The sequence below is a fragment of the Cebus imitator genome, unplaced genomic scaffold, assembly GCF_001604975.1.
Source record: "Cebus imitator isolate Cc_AM_T3 unplaced genomic scaffold, Cebus_imitator-1.0 Scaffold102, whole genome shotgun sequence".
In the NCBI taxonomy this organism is placed as follows: Eukaryota; Metazoa; Chordata; class Mammalia; order Primates; family Cebidae; genus Cebus; species Cebus imitator.
This window is the reverse complement of record NW_016107417.1, coordinates 1,555,936-1,578,136: the sequence shown is the minus strand read 5'-3', so window position 1 is coordinate 1,578,136 and position 22,201 is coordinate 1,555,936. Positions and strand designations below refer to the sequence as shown.

The 22,201-nt window shown below is 50.6% G+C and overlaps 1 protein-coding gene across 4 annotated transcripts in view; it reads right to left on the bottom strand.

The window, feature by feature from the left end:
• The window catches only part of PC (pyruvate carboxylase), a 111,263-nt gene that overhangs the window by 25,867 nt on the left and 63,195 nt on the right, over positions 1 to 22,201 (bottom strand). The window contains exon 1 of one of the 4 annotated variants that reach the window (XM_037741559.1): positions 9,653 to 9,671. The exons of 2 other annotated variants lie outside the window; for them this stretch is intronic. Coding sequence is in view for 1 of the 2 variants with exons in the window: in XM_037741558.1 (XP_037597486.1) it covers positions 8,745 to 8,831 (87 nt within the window). In the remaining variant the exon portion in view is untranslated. Of the gene's footprint in view, positions 1 to 8,744; positions 9,034 to 9,652; positions 9,672 to 22,201 lie in introns of those variants that run through there. One more of the 4 variants, XM_037741558.1, reaches the window with a different exon arrangement.

Here is a 22,201-nt window from a genome sequence, read left to right as displayed (position 1 = left end):
TTAGAAAAGGCCTCTCTGAGGAGGGGACACATAAGCTGGGGCCTGGGTGGGGAGAAGTCAGCCAGGCACAGAGCCTCGGGGAAAGCACTCCCGGGAGAAGGAACGGCAAGTCAGGAAGAACAGGCGCATGTGACAGAGAGAGGAGCTGTGAGCCTGTGGCCGGAGGCGAGGCTGCAGCCCCGTGGTTGAGGTCTCCCTTGAGCCTGGGCAGGACTGGCACAGTGGACACGACCTCTCTGGACTGGCGAGCAGCAGGAAGTCATAGATGGTGCAATGCAGAGGCTGAGCTGAGAGATGCAGAGCCTCTGACGGGGGAAGACATGGGGGTAAGGGTGGGGTTGGGGCATGACAGACAAGATTCGTGAAGGCCCACCACAGAGAGGAATAAATACCTGCTGGGTGGGTGGAGATGACCTTTCCTGCTCTAAGAAGGGCAGGACAGAAGAGGCAGGGCTGGGAGTGAGGCAAGCTCAGAGACAGAGGAGCTGGACCAAGAACCTGGGCAGTATCACAAGCCGGGGAGAGAACCGCCTGGGAGAAGTGGGTCAGGCCCGCATCATCAGGCCCACTGGAGTTGCGGGTCTGGCCGAGGAGGAAGAGCCAAAAGGAACCCAGAAGGCCACCTGGAGGAGGGAGGGAAGCACAGGGCACTGGGCAGAAGCGAGCAGCTCTCAGGAGGATGGGGTGCAGGCTGGGCAAAGCGTGACTCCCAGAGGTAGGGTAAGATGGGGGCTGGGAAGCGGCCACTGCGGTCACCAGGAGGTAGCCTGGTCATACCCAGCTACGGTGAACATGGGTAGAGTAATCTTGCTGGGCTCTGGGCTCCTCCTCTTTCTAAAATATACCTTGTTCTTATTATTCACACAGTGGAGAGACCTGGCGGACACCACGGTGATCGAGAGATGAAGGTTAACATCACTAGCACCAAAGAGACACCACACACCTCCTCATGGGGTTCCCGCCGCTGGGCACGGCCTGAACTTAATCAGGAGAAAGCAAGCTCAAATTCAGGGAAATTCCACAGAATAACTGGCTTGGACTCCTCAAACATGTCAAAGGTCATGAGAGACAAAGACACAGGAACAGTTTCAGATGAAAGGGGACCAAAGCAACGGCGGCGGGATCCGCACGTGACCCTGGATTGGACCCTGGGTTTCTGCTGCTAAAAGGACGTTGGGGGACAATGGACACAATTTGAATAAGTTCTGTGGGTAAAAGAGGATGGGGTTGATGTCAATTTCCTGATCTTCATCACTGGACTGTGGTTATGTTGGAGAATGTCCTCATTCTTAGGGAAAAACACAGAAGAACTCGGGTTCAGGAGCACTACGTCTGCAATTTACACGCACTCACATGGCTCAGGGAAAAAAAGGAACAATGAAGTAAACGCTAGTATTGGGGGAACTGGGGTCAGGGGTGACAACTCTTTGTCCTACTCTTTTTTTTTTTTTTGAGGTGGAGTCTTGCTTTGTCGCCCAGGTTGGAGTGCAGTGGTGCGATCTCAGCTCACTGCAACCTCCGCTTCCAGGGTTCAAGCAATTCTGCTGCCTCAGCTTCCCTAGTAGCTGTGATTACAGAAGACGTGTACCACCACACCCACCAAAAATTAGCCCAGCTAATTTTTGTATTTTTAGTAGCGATAGGGTTTCACCATGTTGGCCAGGCTGATCTTGAACTCCTGATCTCATGATCCACTGGTCTCAGTCTCCCAAAGTGCTGGGATTCTAGGTGTGAGCCACTGGGCCCGGCCTGTCCTACTCTTGCAACTTTACCAAAAGTCTGAAATCACTTCAAAATGCCAAGTGGAAAAAGCCATACCCACCGCTAATACCGCTGGAGGAGATAACCTCAGAGAGCACATGGCCCGAGTCGGCTGCACAAGAGGTGCCAGAAGCACCAGCGCAGAGCTCAGGTGTGGACACACACCATACTCAGAGTGGAATGAATGCCAGACGTCATCACCCCGCTATCTCCCACACGCTGATCTACAATCCTCTAAGCCCTGCTCCAGGCGGGTTATCGGATGCTGCCCACAAGGAGGGCAGGTCTTTCCCAGCTGGGAGCAGGCGGCATTGGCATCAGAGAGCAGGTGTGGCGTGTAAATCTCACCCTCCTCCTGGGCACCAAATGTCTGCTCTGCTCAGGGCTGGGAAAGGCCGTGTCAGAAGAGCTCAAGCTACCACAGAGAGGCAAAGGGAGCCTTTGGGACAGGCACAGCAACAAAACAGCAAGTACAAGTGGCCCTGAACCCACGAGAAAGCAAGAGATTCAGAACACAACGATGAGGTGCCACTCCTGCCTAGGAGCTTTGTAAACGCGGTACTGAGCGCTGGGAGGGCCTTCAGGATGCAGCCCATAGGCACTGTCTGGGCATAAGAGCAGCTTCTCTGGGAAGCTGTTTGCAAAACCTATTAAGAGCCTTTAAGATATTTATGCCTGGCCAGGCGCAGTGGCTCACGCCTGTAATCCCTGCACTTTGGGAGGCCGAGACAGGCAGATCATTTGAGGTCAGGACTTCGAAACCACCCTGGCCAACGTGGTGAAACCCCATCTCTACTAAAAGTACAAAATTTAGCCAGGCGTGGTAGTGGGGGCCTGTAATCCTAGATACTTGGGAGGCTAAGGCAGGAGAATTGCTTGAGCCTGGGAGGCAGAGGTTGCAGTGAGCAAGATCGGGCCATTGCACTCCAGCCTGGGTGACAGAGCGAGACTCCATCTCAAAATCAAACAAACAAACAAAAAAGATATTCATGCTCCTGGGGCCAGTCATTACTATTCCAGAAATCCAATAGAAAATATTCCAAAATGGGAGCCAAGATGGATGCAGAAAGATGTTCGAAACAGCAGTATTTACAACAGCAAATCATGAGAAGCAATTCAAAGATCCTATACCCTGGCTCCTATCCAGACATTACATAAGCGTTAAAAATAACATGTTTGCACAGGTTTTGATGACATGGGAAATGCTTGTGATGTAATGTGCAGCCAAGAAAGTTTGGTGGTAAACAACATGATCTCATGAAGTTTTTTTAAAGCAATGGCAACAACTGTAGGACTGCGTCGCATGCCACCCTGCTCACTCCCACGCGTTACAGAAGTGGTGTAGAGTTGTGTTTTCCTCCTTCTTTATGCTTTTCTATATTTCCATATGGAAAATTTCCATATTTTCTCCATTGGGGATGCATTATTTATAATTAGAAAAGAAAGAAGAAATACACAGAAGGGACAGGAAGAGCTGCGCAGGAAAAGGCGAAGGGAGCTCCTGCTCTGCGGACTCCTTGGGTGGGAGGACTGGGCTGATGCGCCTCCCCGCTCACCTGATGAGCAGCCGCACAGCTGGAGGCAGCTCCCTGGCACCAAGATTCTCAAACCTCCAGGAAGTTTCAGGCTCTTTCTGGGGAGCCACAGTCGTTTTCTCCCACCTGGGTGGGTTTACTCTGCGACCACAGGGGCACTCACCTGCGGTTTGTGGGTAAACAGGGCATTTTTGTTGGTCTCCTCCCCTCTCCCCACCATACTTACTCCCCACTACCTTTTCCAGGCAAAGAAAGAGATTTCCTTGGGAGATATGCCAAAGGCCGGTCGCCTACGGAGCCTCTTGGAGGCTGCACCCTGCCCCACAGCACGGCCACCAGGTGTCTCCTTAGCTCAGGCAGGAAAATGCTAGAGAGCTGACACGTCCCTGCCTGCCTGGGCAGCCCCTCTCACACACATTCTTGCATTGGATCCTCATTTTTTCCTGGTGGGCAAAGCAGTCCCACTTCACTAAGAGCTGGAGGCTGTGGGCGGTGGCAGGCACAGGAATGCCTCTGTGAGCCCTTGTGTCCCTCAAGGGAAGCAAAAGCAGGCCTAGCCTTGAGACCAAGAGGACTGTCCCCAGGGTATGGGAGCTCTTTGGGTGGCAGAGTGCCAGGCAGATGTTTGTGGAAGGGAAAAGGTCAGGGCTCTTCGGCTGAAATCAAAGCAGGGAAAAGTGAAGCGGAGAGCAGCCTCCTCTGCAGCACAGCCCAGTGCAGGCCCACAGTCCGTGGTTTGGACACCTCTGAGGCCCCGGCTTTTACATCTGTAAAACAGGGTTCCCCCACCCCACCCTAAGCAGGTCATTTGGGTGTCAACTGAGACAGTGCACCTGAAGCGCTGTGCCTGGGTGACAAACATCAGCGCTGTCACCATCTTCCCAACTCCCTCCCCTCTCTGATGAACTGAGTGAGGGTGGAGGAGGAAGTCCCGGCCCTGCACAGCTGGAAGGCCCACACAGCTGCTGGAAGGCCCACATGCCTGCGCCCTCCTGCTCGCACCAGGACGCAGCTCCACCACAATGAAGCTCCACGCTGACCTCCCCACAGGCACCTGCATCAGGCCTTCCTGGTCTGCAGACAGCACAGGGAGCCCACCCGCCAAGGCAGGCTGACCACGCACCCTGTGCTTAGCAGAGTTAGCTGAAGGGGGAGCCAGCGGGTGCAATGGCCACACACACTCGGAGCAAACACACAGGCCTGAGCACACCATGTGCTTTCACCAACGCAGAAACCTGTCCCTAGAGCACAGGGAGACCCACCTGGACAAAAGCAGTTGGGAGTGTCAGGTGTTGCGGGGGTGGGACACCTGTCCCTGCACTCACCCTGCACTGGCCTTCAGTGAACAGAGGAGGGTGCCTGAGGAGCCACGGCCAGCTGCTCTTCGGCCTGCGGTCACTGGCCCAGGGTACAGAGTTCCCCGGCACCAGTGAGCAGCATGCAGCCTCCTGAAGCCTATAGGCTGGCATAGACCACCAGCTGCAGGGAGGCGGAAGGTTGGGTCACACAGACAGTGGCTGATCCACAGCCCACAGCCTGCTCCCTCGGCCCCCAGGGACCCAGCGAGGTGATGAGGGAGGCGGGAGGTCAGGTCACGCAGAGAGTGGCTGATCCACAGCCCACAGCCTGCTCCCTTAGCCCCCAGGGACCCAGCAAGATGATGAGGGAGGTGGTCTGAGACAGGGCACACCGGAGACGGGAGGGCAGTTTCTGCGATGGATTTGTGAGGCGTGGACCAGCAGGCAGTGTGGGACTGGGGGAGGCTGTCAGGAGCTACCTATGAATGACGGAGGGTGAGGGCTGCGCTGCTCCTCAGAACCTAGGCATGGCCCTGCAGCTCAACTCACCACTGTGGTCACACGAGACACCTGCCACCAACCTGTCTCTCCCTGACACTCACACAATGCCAGGCACAGATGGGGCCCAACAGACACAAAGAATTAAATACCGAGGGCCTATGAGTGGCTCCCGGGCGCTAAGCGTTTCACAGACTAGAACCGCTACCTTGCGGCCGCAGAGTAATTCACCAAAATGACGAACGCAAAGGGAAAGAGGAGAGGCACTTGATACATGTTCTCTAGGCCTTTCAGAAAACATGGAGTTGTTCCTTTGGCCACGTATATGCGAATCTATACGAAAGGTGATATTGTAGACATCGAGGGAATGGGTACTGTTCAAAAAGGAATGCCCCATAAATGTTATCATGGCAAAACTGGAAGAGTCTACAGTGTTACCCAGCATGCTGTTGGCATTGTTGTAAACAAACAAGTTAAGGGCAAGATTCTTGCCAAGAGAATTAATGTGCGTACTGAGCACATCAAGCACTCTAAGAGCCGAGATACCTTCCTAAAACATGTGAAGGAAAATGATCAGAAAAAGAAAGAAGCCAAAGAGAAAGGCACCGGGGTCTAACTGCAGTGCCAGCCTGCTCCACCCAGAGAAGTGCACTTTGTGAGAACCAGTGGGAAGGAGCCTGAGCTGCTGGAACCTATTCCCTATGAATTCATGGCATAATAGATGTTAAAAAAAAAAAAAAAAAAAAAACTAAAAGACAACTAAAAAAAAAAAAAAAAAAAAAAAAAAAATTAAATACCACCATATCCCAGGACTCTGCGCTCTTCCTAGAACTTGGCTAACCCAGTTTCCCTTACTGAAGGGCACTGCCCTCCCAGATGTGAAACCCAGGCCTTTCCAGAAGCATCGTCAGCTGGGGTAAACTGCACTGTAAGATGGGTGTGGCCACGTCACACAGCCCTCTCTCCAGGAAGTGGGGTCTGTCCTCAGACAGCTGTGGTAGAATAAGCTCACTCTGGGTTTGCTGAGCTTGAGGGGTCTGGGATAGTTCAAAGGAAGGAGCCGGGTGGGCAGACTCCCCCTGCTCCCCAGTATCAGGCCTTTCCCCAAAGCTGAAGGGACCAGAGGCCTCTGCACAGCACTTGGGGTGTAAAGGAAGGAGCCCCTACAGTTAAAGGCACCTGTGGAGACCCAAGGAAGTGGCAGCAGAGGGTGGGAGGTGACCTTCCCAAAACCCCCAGAAGCCTTGCCTCTGGCATTAAACGACACTTATGGACCTCAGGCTGCAGGAAACTCCAGCCCAGATGCTCGAGTATGCCAGCCTCTCACCTCACAATGGCACATTCCCAGAAAGTGCCACCAGCCTGCAGCTCTTCTGGCTGGCACCATTCCAGGCACTTCCTGCCATCTTCACAGAACAGGCGATGGCCAGACGCAGGGCACAATGTGGGGCCGAGGCCAGGCTCCCTCTGTAGTCCCATGGGGTGCCCTGCTTTTGGGTATTTGTTGGTGGACGGCAATCAAGAAGTCCTCAAGGTTGCCGACAGTTTGGCTGAGAAGCTTCCCTGGAAATGCAGAGGCTTCACTAACAGAACCCACAGAAGCATTTTCTGCTCCCCAAGCTGAGCTGCAACCCTTCAAGGGAGGCTGCTAGACCTCCCCAGGTGGGAGGGGTGCTCTGGGATGCTGCCAGGGCCAGCCACCAGCTCAGGTTACAGCTGCACGCCTCGGGGGATGCCACTGTCTTGCTTGCTGTGGTGATACACACAAGCAAAACTCTCCTTTTCTGACCTCAGAGATGGGGAAACGGTGAGTGTGAGAAAAGCAACCACCATCACCCAAAGATCCTGCACCCTGTTTTCCTCTCCAGAGAGCTCACAGCCCAGAGAGACCCATTTGCTATTTTCTGCAAATGCCAGCTGACAGATCCCTTTTCTTGGCCTTGGGTTGTGCATAAGAGACCAGGAAATAAGACAGCTTTGACTGTCACTTGGGACGTGTAAATAACTCCTTGCGAGCAAGAATGAGCCACAGTGAAGCCAGTAGTGTGTGGAGCACCTGCTTCCTCCCCTGCTGTCTCTCGGGATGACTCCACAGCTTCCACTTCCCTTCGGCTTCACCTTCAGATCAATAACTCAGCATTCCCCTTCCAGAAGGGAGCCAAGAAGAGACCTATGACAACCTGCAGGCTGTGGCAGGGCAAGGGCCTTGCCAGCACCTGCCCAGCTCCGGACAGAGCTGCTGCTTCAATAGCACACGACACATACTCGCTGAGCTCCACCTGCATGCCCGGCCAGTGCCAATGGAGGGGGCACAGCAGTGGGCAGCGACCCCAGCAGAGCCTTGCTCCTTGCCAGGCATGGGCCACTGTGGGCTCCTCATGCAGACTCACTCAGTAGCCCTCACAGCCCCTCATCCCCTCCCTGTACAGATAAGGAACCAGGCGCAGTGGGATTGAGTGACATACCCACGCCGCCAGCAGAGCCGGCCTGGAGCCTGCTTTGTCTCTGCTCCAGAGCAGGAGCTTGGACCCATCAGGGTTGGTTTATGGACTCTTCACCCAGCTAAAAGAGTAAGTCATGGCTTTCATCAGGAGCACAGAGCGACAGGGACTTGGAAACCAAAATACCAAAACCAAAAACCCCACTTCTGATAAAAGCCGTGCGTCACTGGCCTGGCCTCCAGCGGGGCCACCAGTGGTACTCAGAGCTTTCCAGCGAGAGCCGATGAACAGTGCCGGCAGTCACATGTCCCAGATAAGCCACGGCAGTTTCAGTTTGTCTAATAAATCATCAAACTGTCCCTGAAATCCCACTACTTCAGACCTAAACTACATCTCCCAGGATGCCTCTTGTAACCAGAAGGAGAAGAGAATCCTGCTGTCAGGCTGTCCTCGCCCAAGTTTTGCTCCAGACAATGTGGCCCCAGGGCTGGGCAGCCTTGCTGGGGACCACGGCAGGGTGCCACCTAACTGCTACTGCAGCTGAGGCCCCACATTGCTTCGTCCTAAATATTCCCGTCCTCACAAAGCGTCTCCTGCAGCCTCAGAGGGCAGCAGTGAGCAAGAGGCCACCGAGGAAGGGAAAGGCCAGGCCCTGCTTCGGGGGCGGCCTGCTAGCAAGTTGGATCTGAAAGCCCAGCAGAGCACCTGTGTCCCTCAGCAAGTCCTCCGAGGTGCACTGGAGAGCAGAGGAGGGGAGAGAAGAAAGAATGCGATGCAGAGACAGGCCCCAGGAACCTCCGAACCAACAAAGCTCCACACGTCTACTTCCTACAGGCCAGCTGCCGCCGGTACAAGCACCCACACCAGGCTGTGCCCCCACCCCCAGCCAGGCTCTGCAGCTGCCAGCGAAAGCAGGTCAGAACCAGAAAGAAGAGTTCTTGGCAGAGCACCCGGGGCCGTGGCGGTGGCAGCTCTGACGGATGGGGCCACTCTCCCCAGGCGGCTCTGCTCTAAACGTGTCCGATGGGGCCCAGGGCTGGCAGCCAAAAGGGACAGATGAAAGGAGGACTCCACCTGGCTCTCAGGGCTGCCACGGCCAATATCAAAGCACCCAGGAGAGGACAAAGGCTGAGATTTCTGGGCAGGGGGGCGGAAGGGAGGACACTGGAAACAATGCAGGTGACGGACACAGAAGACAGGAGAGACAGTACCGAAGATGGAAACAGACACTCGCCGAGGCGCAGCTGGCCAGGCTCTGGATCGCCAGGAGCACTGGTGCTGTCGCAACAAACAGCCATGAACAGCGCCAGCAGGGCTCCATCGCCCTGGCAACCCTCTATTCAGAGGCGCAGCCGAGTGGGAGAGGGTGGCACCGAGGCGACTGGCGCCATGGTCTTGGGACTTGTGAACTGGGGGACAAAGGGGGCCTCAGAGAAAGCAGAGTGAGGGGTCCTGTGGACCTGGAGTGAGGTGGCTGCTCCATCCCAGCCTCACTGGAAAGCAGTGAGAATTTCAGGGCCAACACTGCCCCCTGGCGCACAAAGAGCCAGCTTCCTGCTGACCCACAGCATGGAGCGTGGACAGAGCTCGCGTGGGGTCACTCATCCCCATTCCCTCACATCCTACAGGAGTTGGCTCAGGAATGCCTTCCCCATACTCCCCAGCAGCCACCTCCTTCAGCTCTGTCCTTGTCCTTGACCCACTGTCCTGCTCAGGGGGCTCTTCATGAGGTCTCTGTGGCATCTGTGTCCCCAGCAAACAGAATTTAATGTTACAAAGATTTGTTGACCCACTTGTCTCCCTCAGTAGACACTGCGAGGGCCCTGGGCACAGGAGCCCTGGTCCCCATACCTCCCTAGCACAGTGCCGAAGACCAGAATTCAATAAATTCTGGGGGAATGAACCAGTGAATAAATACTCCGGGTCACAATGAGGCTGCAGAGTGGCGTGAGGCTAAGATTCACCGTGAGATGTGGTGGCTCACGCCTGTAATCCCAGCACTTTGGGAGGCTGAGGCGGGTGGATCATGAGGTCAGGAGTTCAAGACAAGCTTGGCTAATATGGTGAAACCCCGTCTCTACTAATAATACAAAAATTAGCTGGGTGTGGTGGCACATGCCTGTAGTCCCAGCTACTTAGGAGGCTGAGGCAGGAGAATAGTTTGAACCTGGGAGGCAGAGGTTGCAGAGAGCTGAGATTACGCCACTGCACTCCAGCCTGGGTGACAGAGTGAGACTCTGTCTCAAAAAAAAAAAAATAATCCCTTTCTCTCATCTGCTTATCCTGATGCAGGTCACAGCGATGGCTTTCAGAGCATGTCGCTATTTGGAACTGTGATCAGCTGGTTGGGACAGGCTGAGTGAGAGGCAGCAGAGATGAGAAGTGAATAGTGAGGCGTGAGACCTGGGCAGAATTAGCAGGATGGCCTGAAGGAAAGACTCCAGTCTGGGAGGAGGAAGGGACAACCAGAGGAAGAAGAGGGAGGCGGGCGGAGAAGGGAAGGAGGTCCAAAGGTGGGGGCGGCTGGAGCAAAGGCAGATGAGGCAGGAGGCAAACTGCCTGAAGTGGCCTGCTTGAGGCAGGGAGTGAGAGCAGGGAGAGGAGCCCAAGGGCTGACCCAAGACTCATTCCAGAGCTCACGAACCCCACCAGGAGCCTGGGCAGTGTCAATGTTAGGATGCTATGGAAACATCAGGGAGACAGATTTGCAACTGACAGGGACCACTCTGGCAGCTCTGAGGAAGCTGGATTTGAGAAAGAAAGATGAGAAGTGGAAGGTCAGCTGGGAAGACGTTCTCATGTGGGTGCCAAGAAATCTAAGGAGGTGGAATCAACAGCACCCATTAGACAGGAAGCAGAGAAGCAGCAGGGAAGGGTGACCCTGGGTTTTAAAGGTGAACAATGGCAACACCAAATTAAAGAATGTGAAGCCAATGTAGGTAGAAACAGTGACTCCGCTGTGAACCTGAAGAGCATCCATCTGGCTAGAAAGGACAGGCAGCTGGACGGTGAGTCTCCTGTGTAAAGAGCTCTAAGCTACAGAGACCTAGGAGTCACCCCAGCCCGCTCCAGAGACAAAGGCAGGAAGGCACGCTGCTGGGATGTGTTGGCGCCACGGTACACATCCCCGGCTTCAGAACCTCGGGTCCTGCCTTTGACTACTATGCCACAGGGCCTTTCCCAAGATGCAAAGCTCCAGCCCCGGTCATCAGGGCTGGCCCAGGAGGTGAGGCGTCACAAGACGCTCGAGGAATGAGTGGCAGGTGCTTACCAGGCTCTTCTCCAGGCAGCAAACTGGAAGGTTCCTTTCCAGGGAACCAGAAGTCCTGGAGCTGCTGACATGCAGGGTGTTCCCCAGGGAGCCCAGTCTCATCTCTCAGCGAGAGAAGTGTGGCCACCAAGTTCCAGCCCAGCTTTGCAATGGCTGCTGGTGTCTCATTTTTCATTGTGAATGGTCAGCCAACCACCACCAGATATTTGAGGAAATTACCCAAAAAATTCACCAAAACAAATTGGGATTTTTTTAAAAAGGGAACTCTAAGGAGAAAGTAACATAGAGAGCAGATATTCAGAAAAACTATAATTAATCTCCTCAGAGAAACAAGAAAAGCTATTGCAATCCATTAAGTAAGAGGCGGTAGCTATTTTAAAAAGGCAACAAGAAAGAGCTCTAGGAAATTAAAAATAGAGTTGCAAAATTTTTAAACATAATAAATAGAAAAATTAGAAGACAGTTTGGGACATTACCCAGAAAGACTAACATATGGAAAATAGGAGAAAAGATAAGAAAACAAGCGACTCAGTCAGCAAGTCCAATACCCAGCTCCCTGGGACTCCGGAAGAGAGGCGGGGGAGGGGAATCCTGCTGGAAAGTCTCCTGGGACTAAAGGACCTGCATCCATGCAGAGAGGTCTCACAGCACCTGGTGTGATGCCAAAAGTCCCACCCGGAGAAAAGATCAGATGGGGTTTCATATCCTTCTTGTATTATTTCCTGTGGCCACGGTAACAAATTACCACAAAACTGGTGGCTTCAAACAACAGACATATATTCTGTTTTGGTTTGGAAGGCCAGAAATCCAACATCAGTTTCACCGGCCAAAACCAAGTGTGAGCGGGGCTGCGCCCCTTGGAGGGCCTGGGGGGCCTTCTCCAGCCTCGGTGGCTGCTGGGCTTCTTTGCTTGGGGCCACATCACTCCCATCTCTGGCTCCATCTCCGTGTCGCCTTCTCCTCCACATAGGTCTCTGTCTTCTAAGGACACTTGTGATGGCATTCGGGGCCCACTTGGGTGATCCAGGATCACCTCCCCAGGTCAGAATCCTTCATCACATCTGCAAAAGCCTTTCTTCCTTCTAAGGCAGCAACTAGGATTAGGACCTATAGATCTTTGGGGGCCATCTCCAGCCTACCACACTTCTGAAGACCAAAGGTCACACACAACAGTCTTCAGCAGTGACATGGAGCCGGAACCTTCTGGAGTAATGTCCTCCAATTTTGGAGGGAAAATATTTCTGAACCTGGAGTCCTCTATCCAGTTAGACTATCAATCCAGTGTGGGTGGAATAACAATCTTTTGAGACATGCCAAGCCTTGGGAGGTTTGCCCCTATGTGTCTGTTTGCCCAAGAAGCTCAGGGATGGGCACTAACAAAGCAAAGGAGTAAATAAACCAAGAACGAGGAAGACAAGGGATCCAGGCACCTGGGCAGCCAGCACAGAGGAGGCAAGGGAACTCCCAGGGTGATGCGGAGGGAGGCCCAGGCCACTTTCTGTGCACAGGCAGCTCCTGGGGTAGTGGCCTTAAACAAACAAACAAAAAGGCAGACTACCTGGTGTCTCTGAAAGAATGAAGAGGGGATGGCAACGTACAACTTGTCTGGGGATGAACATCAACTCCAGGAAAATGAGAAGTTAACGCTACCGTTGTAGACACTCTGTATTTTCAGATGTGAATATTAACTTAATAAAGTAAAATCTGAAAATGTACTTAAAAGGGGTTCTAGGGCTGGGCGAGGTGGCTCACACCTGTAATCCCAGGACTTTGGGAGGCCAAGGCAGGCGATCATGAGGTCAGGAATTCAAGACCAGCCCGACCAACATGATGAAACCTCATCTCTACTAAAAATACAAAAATTAGCCAGGCATGGTGGCGCACAACTGTAATCCCAGCTACTCAGGAGGCTGAGGCAGGAGAATCGCTTGAGCCTGGGAGGCGGAGGTTGCAGTGAGCTGAGATTGCGCCACTGCACTCCAGCCTGGGTGACAGAGTAAGACTCCATCTCAAAACAACACCAACAAAAACATGGTTCAATATAACCATGCAGGGTGAAGGGAGGGAAAGTGGGTTCATGTATGGGGTGGGGTTTGAGGTGGAGAGGGCAGTACAAGTGAGCTCAATCTTCCATCAAAGGAGACCACTAAACAGAGCAATGCCATTGGGAGCAGGAGTCACAGGGCAGCCTCTGGGAGGCACTCATGGGGAGGGCAGTGGGACAGGGGCGGCCAGTGGGACAGGGGTGGTAGGAGGAAATGAGCCTCAGGGCATAATCTGACTTTCAGAATTGTCCACATGTATTATTATCATTATTATTATTGAGACAGAGCCTCACCCTGTCACCCAGGTTGGAGTGCAGTGGCGCAATCTCAGTTCCCTACAATGTCCGCCTCCCAGGTTCAAGTGATTCTCCTGCCTCGGCCTCCCGAGTAGCTGGGATTACAGATGCCCACCACCACGTCCAGCTACTTTTTTTGTATTTTTAATAGAGATGGGGGTTTCACCATGTTGGCCAACTCCTAACCTCAAGTGATCTTCCCGCCTCAGCCTCCCAAAGTGCTAGGATCAGAGGCATGAGCTACCACGCCCAGCCTCACATTTATTATTTTGATAAAAGTTAAACTTAACAAAGAGAAAAATGAACTCTGCAAACAGATACAGTTCCTTTGTGTTTCTTCCTGATCCTGTTCGTGGTCCTTTACTCTCAGGGGGCCCACAATGCAGAGTTACTGCTTCACCTTTGTTGATTTCACCTGGAGGAGATATTTGTGTGCCCATAACCATATGTTTTATTTTTTTACATAAATGATATAATCATTTTAACTTGCTTTATTTTTACCAAACATTATTTTGAAATCTATCCACATTGATACAAGGAGACCTACCTCACTAATGACCGTATGACGCTGTATCAGGCATACCGCAATTTGTCCATGCCACATGAGGGACTGCTACTGCCTGAATGTTTGTGTCACCACCAAATTCCTATGTTGAAACCCTAACCAATGTGACGGTGTCAGAAGGTGGGGCCTCGGGGAGAGCATTAGGGGCTGGGTGGCAGAGCCTTCCTGAATGGGATGAGAACCCTCACAGAAGAGATCAGACAACTCTGTTTCCCCTTTGACCTGTGAGAACAGTGATCTATGAACTAGGCAGTGGGCCCTCACCAGATGCTGGATCTGCTGACACTTCATCTTGGACTTCAGTCCTTAGAACTGTGAGAAATACATTTCTGCTGTTTCACAGACCTATGGTATTGTGTTATAGCAGCCCAGCCTAGGCAGTGACAAATAGGTGTTTCCAATTTTTAGCAATTAACAACTGTGTTGTTCATGGAGAAACGCCGTCTCTACTAAAAATACAAAACTAGCCGGGGCGGGCAGAAGAGGGGTGACGCATGCCTGTAATCCCAGCTACCCAGGAGGCTGAGGCAGGAGAATCAGTTGAACCCAGGAGGCGGAGGTTGCAGTGAGCCAGGATTGTGCCATTGCACTCTAGCCGGGGCAGCAACAAGAGAAAAACTCCATCTCAAAAAAAAAAAAAAACAAAAAAAACTATGTTGGATAGGTTGGCAAAATGATCACTGTTGAAATGGGGTGACAGGTACATGGAGTTCATTATGCTATTTGCTCTCTTTTTGTGTATGTTTAAAAGTAGTTAATTAAAAGTGTTAAAAATGAATAACCATGACCCCATATATAAAATATGTAAAAATTTCTCTAGGACATATACCTAGAATTGGAATTGCTGCATCAGACAATAGGCACAGTTTTGTGCGTTTTTGTTTTTCTGGAGTCTTGCTCTGTCGCCGAAGCTTGAGCATAATGGCGCGAAATTGGCTCACTGCAACCTCCACCTCCCAGGTTCAAGTGATTCTCCTGCCTCACCCTCCCAAGTAGCTGGGATTACAGGCACACGCCACCATACCCAGCTAATTTTTTTTGTATTTTTAGTAGAGATGGTGTTTCACCATGTTGGCCAGGCTGGTCTTGAACTCCTGACCTCAGAGGTGATCTGCCCACCTTGGCCTCCCAAACTGCTGGGATTACAGGCGTGAGCCACTGTGCCCGGCTAATAAGCATGTTTTTAATACCAATATTGCCAAATAAGTCTCCAAGGTAGTTATCCTAATAATTTACAAAGCCACCAGGAATACAACAGAATATCTATTTCCCCACATCTTTACCAACTCTTACACGGTTAAACTTTGATTTTTGTCAACGTTGTTAGGTATAAAACCATATCGTTTTAATTTTAATTCCCCGATTATGACTGAAGTTGGCTATTTTCTTATGATTGTGGGCATATTTTTAGGTTTTTCCTTTTGTGAACTGCCTGTTCCTATCATTTTCCCACTTTTCTGCTAGGCTGGCTGTCTTTTCCTTACTGAGCTGTAATAAATCTTTACGTATTCTAGACATGAATCCATTCTCTATTATACCCGTGGCAGACGCTTGGGAGGATGTTTAGCAAGTTATAGGAAGAGGAAGAGGAAGGAGTTGAGAGGGAAAGACAAGTTGAAGAAGGAAGTGTGACAATAAAAAAAAGGTGGGGTGAGTCCAGGAGTGAGGCTGTGAGGCTTAGGTAAAAGACTGGCCTTGAACCAGATGAAGAACACCTCTTCCCCTCTGAGACCAGAGGGCCTAGGTGTTCTGGGACAGTCTCAATTATAAAACATCCAGTGTTTGGCCCCAGGTGTCACCTAATGCACTGACTCTGCCATGGCCTGGAATGACTAAGAGCTTTCTCACTGTGACTCATCAATGCTGACAAGCACAGACATCACATTCCAGAAGGCACAACCAAAAGAGCAAAGCAGCAGTCCAAGGAAGAACAGCCTGTAGAGACAAGACTTCCTACTGACATCCAAGCTACTCATTTGCCACAGCTGCTCCAAGAATGGAAATAATGAGTGCAAGCTGAATCAGACATGACAGAGATTGATCTTTAAGAAAAATGTCTGGGCCAGGAACAGTGGCTCACGCCTGTAATCCCAGCACTTTGGGAGGCCGAGGCAGGCAAATCACCTGAGGTCAGGAGTTGGAGACCAGCCTGACCAACATGGCAAAACTCTGTCTCTACTAAAATTACAAAATTAGCCAGGCATGGTGGTGCATGCCTATAATCCCAGCTACTCAGAAGCCTGAGGCAGGAGAATCACTTGAACCCAGGAGGCGGAGGTTGTGAGAGATCATGCCATTGCACTTCAGCCTGGGCAGCAAGAGTGAAACTCCGTTTCAAATCTCAAACAAAAAGAAGAAAAAAAAGAAAAATCTCTGGTCAGCCTGATCAGCAAGAGATAACGGATAAGAAAAAGCAGTGCCATTTCCCTCTGAGGGAGTTTTAAAAGAATTTAGTCTTCTGAATGAGTTGGTTTAGGTCAAGTGATTCTTCTGGAAGAGCAACATTACACTGATTCTGTAAGCGATTTCGTGAATTTCTGCGGTGATTAGCTAACCTTGGAGGAGAGAAGCACAGCAGTTTTCAATCTGTATTTGGCATGTTCCTACATAATGCTCTTCTAACATTCTTTCTTTAGAGGAAAAAAGCAAAAGTTAGACACATTTGGGGTTTAGATATTAATGATGTTTTCATTTAAAATATACCGTGAATCAGAGATTTGGGAGCCTGGCCAGCGAAATGAGAGCAGCAAGTCTGCTGCTTCAGCTTCCTCTCATCCCCCTGACTCTTCCCAAGATAAGGCTATTGGGCCAAGTGATGAGAGATTAGCAAATTTATTTTATTTTATTATTTTATTTTTCAGACAGGGTCTTGCTCTGTCGCCCAGACTAGATTGCAGTGGCATGATCAGAGCTCACTGCAGTCTCGACCTCCCAGGCTCAAGTGATCCTCCCACCTCAGCCTCTCTAATAGCTGGAACTATAGGTGTGCACCACCATGCCCAGATAATTTTTTTTAAAATAGATGGAGTCTCACTCTGTCGCCCAGGCTGGAGTGCAGTGGCATGATCCTGGCTCACTGCAACCTCTGCCTCCCGGGTTCAAGCGATTCTCCTGCCTCAGCCTCCCGAGTATCTGGGACTATAGGTGTGTGCCATCATGCCCGGCTAATTTTTGTATTTTTTAGTAGAAATGGGGTTTCACCATATTGGACAGGCTGGTCTTTGAACTCCTGACCTCGTGATCTGCCCACTTTGGGCTCCCAAAGTGCTGGGGTTGTGAGCGTGAGACCTCACACTTGCCAGATTTAGTAAATTCACGCAAAGCAGTCAGTTAAAATCTGAATTTCAGATAAACAGCAAAAAAGTTTAAGTATATCCCATACGACATTTGGGGCATACTTCTAGTACAAAATTATTTGTTGCTTATTTGAAATTGGAATTGAACCAGGCATCCTGTATTTCATCCGGTGACCCTGAGAAGCCAGCAGCATTGAGGCCATAACTGGGCCTTAGGAGAAAAGAAACATAAAGAGAATCCCAGACATTGCTGTTACAGGGCAGGAAAGATGGTGGTTAGGCCCCAGGGGCCAGACTTCCTGGGTTCAAATCAGGGTTCCACTGACTCTGGTAAGTTGCTTAAGCTTTGGCTTCAATTTCCTCATGTGTAAAATCAGAGATAACCAGCCAGGCATGGTGGCTCATGCCTGTGATCCCAACACTTTGGGAAGTCAAGGCAGGAGGACTGCCTAATGCCAGGAGTTCAAAAACAGCCTGGATGACATAGTGAGACCCTGTCTCTACAAAAAATTTAAAAATTAGCCAGGCATGGTGGTGTGTGCCTACAGTCCCAGCTACTCAGTGTTGAGGTGGAAGGATTGCTTGAGCCCAGGAGGTTGAGGCTACAGTGAAGTATGATCACGCCACTGTACTCCATCCTGGGCAATAGAGCGAGACCTTGTCTCAAAAATAAAATAAAATCAGAGATAACAAAAATAATTGTCTCATAGGGTTATTACAAAGATCAAATGAGTTGATGCATGTAAAGTTCTTAGAATAGTGCCCCACATATAAGCAGCATTTATTATAAATGTTGGCTTTCAGTACTACTGTGAGTATTTAGTACTCATGTTGGATCTGCTGCTGATGATTGGAGGCGGGGGGGGAGCAAAGGAGGAAGAAATAGAAGGCCACAGAAGCCCAGGTTGAGGGGCTGGGGCTGCTGCAATGAGATACCCTGTTTGCTAAGATGCTCCTTGGCAGTACCATTCAACCCTCACAGACCCTTAGAACAAGTCAGACGACCTGAAAGATGAGGTCCTGCTGTCCAGCCACACTATGTCAGCAAGGACCACGCTGAGCCATGTGCCCAGGGCACAGCTCACTCCCACGGGCTCGCCCAACTCCAGCTCCGTACTGTGACATCATGTTGGTAGCCTGACACGGGCCACAATGGGGATGTTTATGCCACAGAAATTGGCAAACACTATAGTCAGGGCCCTTTCCTCACTTCCCTAAGGGCCATTCCTGACAGTACAGTGGGTGGCACACACATCCCAGAAGGGATGGAGATGGGGTGAGGGGGCAGAGTAGACAGAGTCCCTTCTCCACTCTCCCTTTTGCTGGCAGCAACCAAATAAAGAAGCATCTTTTCTTTTTTACAGGCCTGGTGTACAAGTGCTTAATGGGCCTGGTGTACAAGTGCTTAATTTGATCCAAACGTGAGAATGAGCTAAGGAAGAAAGAAAACAGGCACTCTATCAGTGTCTTAAGGGAGTTCCAATGGCATTTTGCAACATGAATTAATCTGTGAGGATATCAACGTAAGCATTCTTTGATAGTCTCATTTAACAACTGGAAAATTATTCTTTTGTCTTCTAAGGGACCGATTTCCTTGCCCCGACTCTCACACCTTCCTTCTCTCTCTCTACCAGCACAGGCACTTGCAGGCTGAAGTGTGTGGGTAGAAAATCACGCTTTTTGGTGGACATGGCAAATGCCTATTCTACGGCAGAACTTAGCCCCCGCCCCTCACCCTCTCACTCCCCCTCCCAAACAGCACACATACCCCAAAACCCAACCAGACACCTCCTCCTTTTTCCTCACCACCCTCTCCCCAGGCACCAGTTAAGTTTAGGGTCATCTTTAGCTCTTCCCCTCCCTCACCTACCATCTGGTCAAGAAGTCTGGCCAGTTTTACCTCTTTAATCCCTCACATACTTCCCTCTTTTCATTTCTAAGAAGAGGACCCTGAAATGTCCTAGGGACAGCTAGCATCCCCCAAATACAGGCATGACTGCACTCTTCCTAAAAACTGGGGTAATTATCTGACTCCTCACTGTCCGCAGGTGGGAATTTCAAGTGTCCTTGCAGACGTCCCCCATAATGAGCGTACCCTGCTTGTCCAGCCTTATCCCCCCATGCCTCAGCCTCCTGGATCCTCCTGCCTCCTCTGTTCTCAGAAACCCTAGCCCTGCCCATCTCCCCTACACGCTCGCTCAACCACTAGAACACCCTTCCCCGTCCCAGATTTTGCCCATGCAAATCCTGCTCCTGTCTCAGGTATGCATCTAATTTTTCTCCCTCCCTTATGAAATCCCACTAAGACTTCAGCAAATAGATTTTTTTTTTTTTTTACTTTAAAGCTAGGAACCCCGAAGGGCAGAACAGGAAAGGATACAACAGCACCATGATTGCACACCCTGGAGCGCAGCTCAGGTCAGCTGACATTACAGCCTGGCTCTGGGGCAAGCTGAAAACCCACCTCTTTCCACCATCTACCAGGAATCCTCCAAAGGCCATGGAACTGCAGCTCCAGGTCCCCCCACAATCCCCGCCATGGGCTGAATGGGCTGATGTGTAGGGTGGGGTGAAAGAGGGTGGGGTGAAAGCTTTCAAAAGTCACTCAGGGCTGGGCACAGTGGCTCATGCCTGTAATCCCAGCACTTTGAGAGGCCGAGGCAGGCAGATCACCTGAGGTCAGGAGTTTGAGACCCGCATGGCAAACATGATGAAACCCCGTCTCTACTAAAAATAAAAAATTAGGCAGGCATGGCAGTGAGAGCCTATAATCCCAGCTACTCAGGAGGCAGAGGCAGAACTGCTTGAACCCAGGAGGCAGAGATTGCAGGTTGCAGTGAGCTGAGATAGGGCCACTGCACTCCAGCTTGCCTGGGAGACAAGAGTTAAAACTCTGTCTCAGCCAGGCACGGTAGCTCATGCTTGTAATCCCAGCACTTTGAGAGGCCGAAGCAGGAGGATCACCTGAGGTCAGGAGTTTGGGACCAGCCTGCTCAACATGGTGAAACCCCATCTCTACTAAAAATGCAAAAATTAGCCGGGCGTGGTGGCAGGCGCCTGTAATCCCAGCTACTTAGGAGGCGGAGATTGCAGTAAGCCAAGATCATGCCACTGCACTCCAGCCTGGGTGACAGGAGCAAAACTCCATCTCAAAAAAAAAGAAAAAAAAAGCAATCAGACTCCTACCTCCCACATTCTCATGCCAGAGACCTCTCCACTCCAGTCCTGGAAGAACAGAGGTTTATTTTCGGGCAAAGGTAAAGTGTCGGGTCTCTGGACTGGGAAAATCGAGGCACAGTTGATGGCCTGGGGACCTTGCCAAAAATGGGGGTGGCAGGTTAAGTCACTGTATTCATGCTACCCACTTCCCCAACTGAGCCCCCAGATGTTGATACTGAGTTTTCCTAACAAACAGCCTGCCCAGACCACCTACTGGGAAACTTAGAACTGGACCCTCACCTGCTCTGGCTCCCAGACAGCATTTTAGACCCCTCCTAATAATTATGAGCGGGCAACCAAAGGTCCTCAGGCAGATTCTTTCAAAGAAGGTGGAGACAAAAGGAAAGAGCAGAAAAAAGCAATCTGGCGGAAACCAACTATGCAGGGAGAAGAAAACTTAAAGAAACAAATATGACATTCACATCCTCCCAGAAATCAGAAAGGCTTACATCAGTGAAAACTCAGGATGCTACATACATTTTTAAAGAATCATTTGGAGAGCAAAAAACTCTTGGAAATTAAAAAATACAATAAGACAAAGCAATAGAAGGGTTGAAAGATAAAAGGTAATCTTCTAGAAACTGAAGAAAAAAGACAAAGAGATAGAAAACAGGCAAGAAAGGAGGAAAAAATTAGAGGGTCAGTCCAAGAGACCCAAAAACTAGATAATAAGAGTTTCAGAAAGACAGAACAGTAAAATACAAAGGGCAAGAAAAGAAATGTTTCAAGAAACTCCCAGGATAGGATATGAGTTTCCACACCAGAGGGACTCACTGAGAGCCTAATGAAACAGACGAACGCAGGCCTACACCAGGAACCGGGTCAAATGTCAGATCCTGTAAGCTTTTCCAAAGGTGGGTAAAAAGAAAAAAAAAAAAAAGAATCAGAAATCAGAAAGGTTTTGGATTTCTCAGCAGTTTGAGAAACTAGAAAAGTTCAAAGCAATCCTTCAAACTTGTCAAGCAAAAATTATTTCCAACCTGAAATTCTCTTTTTTTTTCCGGATATGGAGTCTGGCTCTGTCACCCAGTCTGGAGCACAGTGGTGCAATCTCAGCTCACTGCAACCTCTACCTCCTCCTGGGTTCAATCAATTCTGCCTCGGCCTCCCGAGTAGCTGGGATTACAGTCAAATGGCACCATGTCTGGCTAATTTTTGTATTTTCAGTAGAGATGGGGTTTCACTATGTTGGCCAAGCTGGTCTCGAAGTCCTGCCCTCAAGTAATCTACCTGCTTCAGCCTCCCAGAAGTGCTGGGATTACAGGCGTGAGCCATCCATCGTTCCCTGTCCCAACCTGAAATTCTCTATCCAGCTAAACTATTAATCACGCATGAAAGTAAAATAAAGAGAAAAGGCAAAGCCTTTGTCAGGAAGCTGCTATCAATGTGCTGTACCCAAACAAGGGAGCAAACAAACAGGAAAGAAGAGAGGTGAACAACAGGAGAAAGACAGAAGGAATCCCTGTGAGAGAGCACGCCAAGGCAGCAGAGGGGTGAGGAGAATGGATAGTGCCGCTGGCTCCCTTCGAGAGGAGCTCAAGGAAAATGAAGCCTCACTCTTACTGATGAGTGGCCCTATGGCCAAACCTGACCGAAAGGCAGGAAAGCAGCATGAATATAACTCCTGGAGCCTAACCCACACCTTAGCAGGAAGCCCCTGATCCCCACAGACCACATGTAGAGGCTGTGAAAATCTGCCTAGATGAGTGGCATCTGCCTATCCATATGCACATACACTCATAAACAGGTGGAGTACTTCTGGAATGACACTTCAGGAGCTGGTAACACTGGCTGCCTCTGGAAAGGTTTCTCTTTCACTGCTGATCCTTTTTTCTTTTTTTGAGATGGAGTCTCGATCTTGTCACCCAGGCTGGAGTGCAGTGGTGTGATCTCAGCTTACTGCAACCTCCGCCCCCTGGATTCAAGCGATTCTCGTGCCTCAGCCTCCAGAGTAGCTGGGATTACAGGCATGTGCC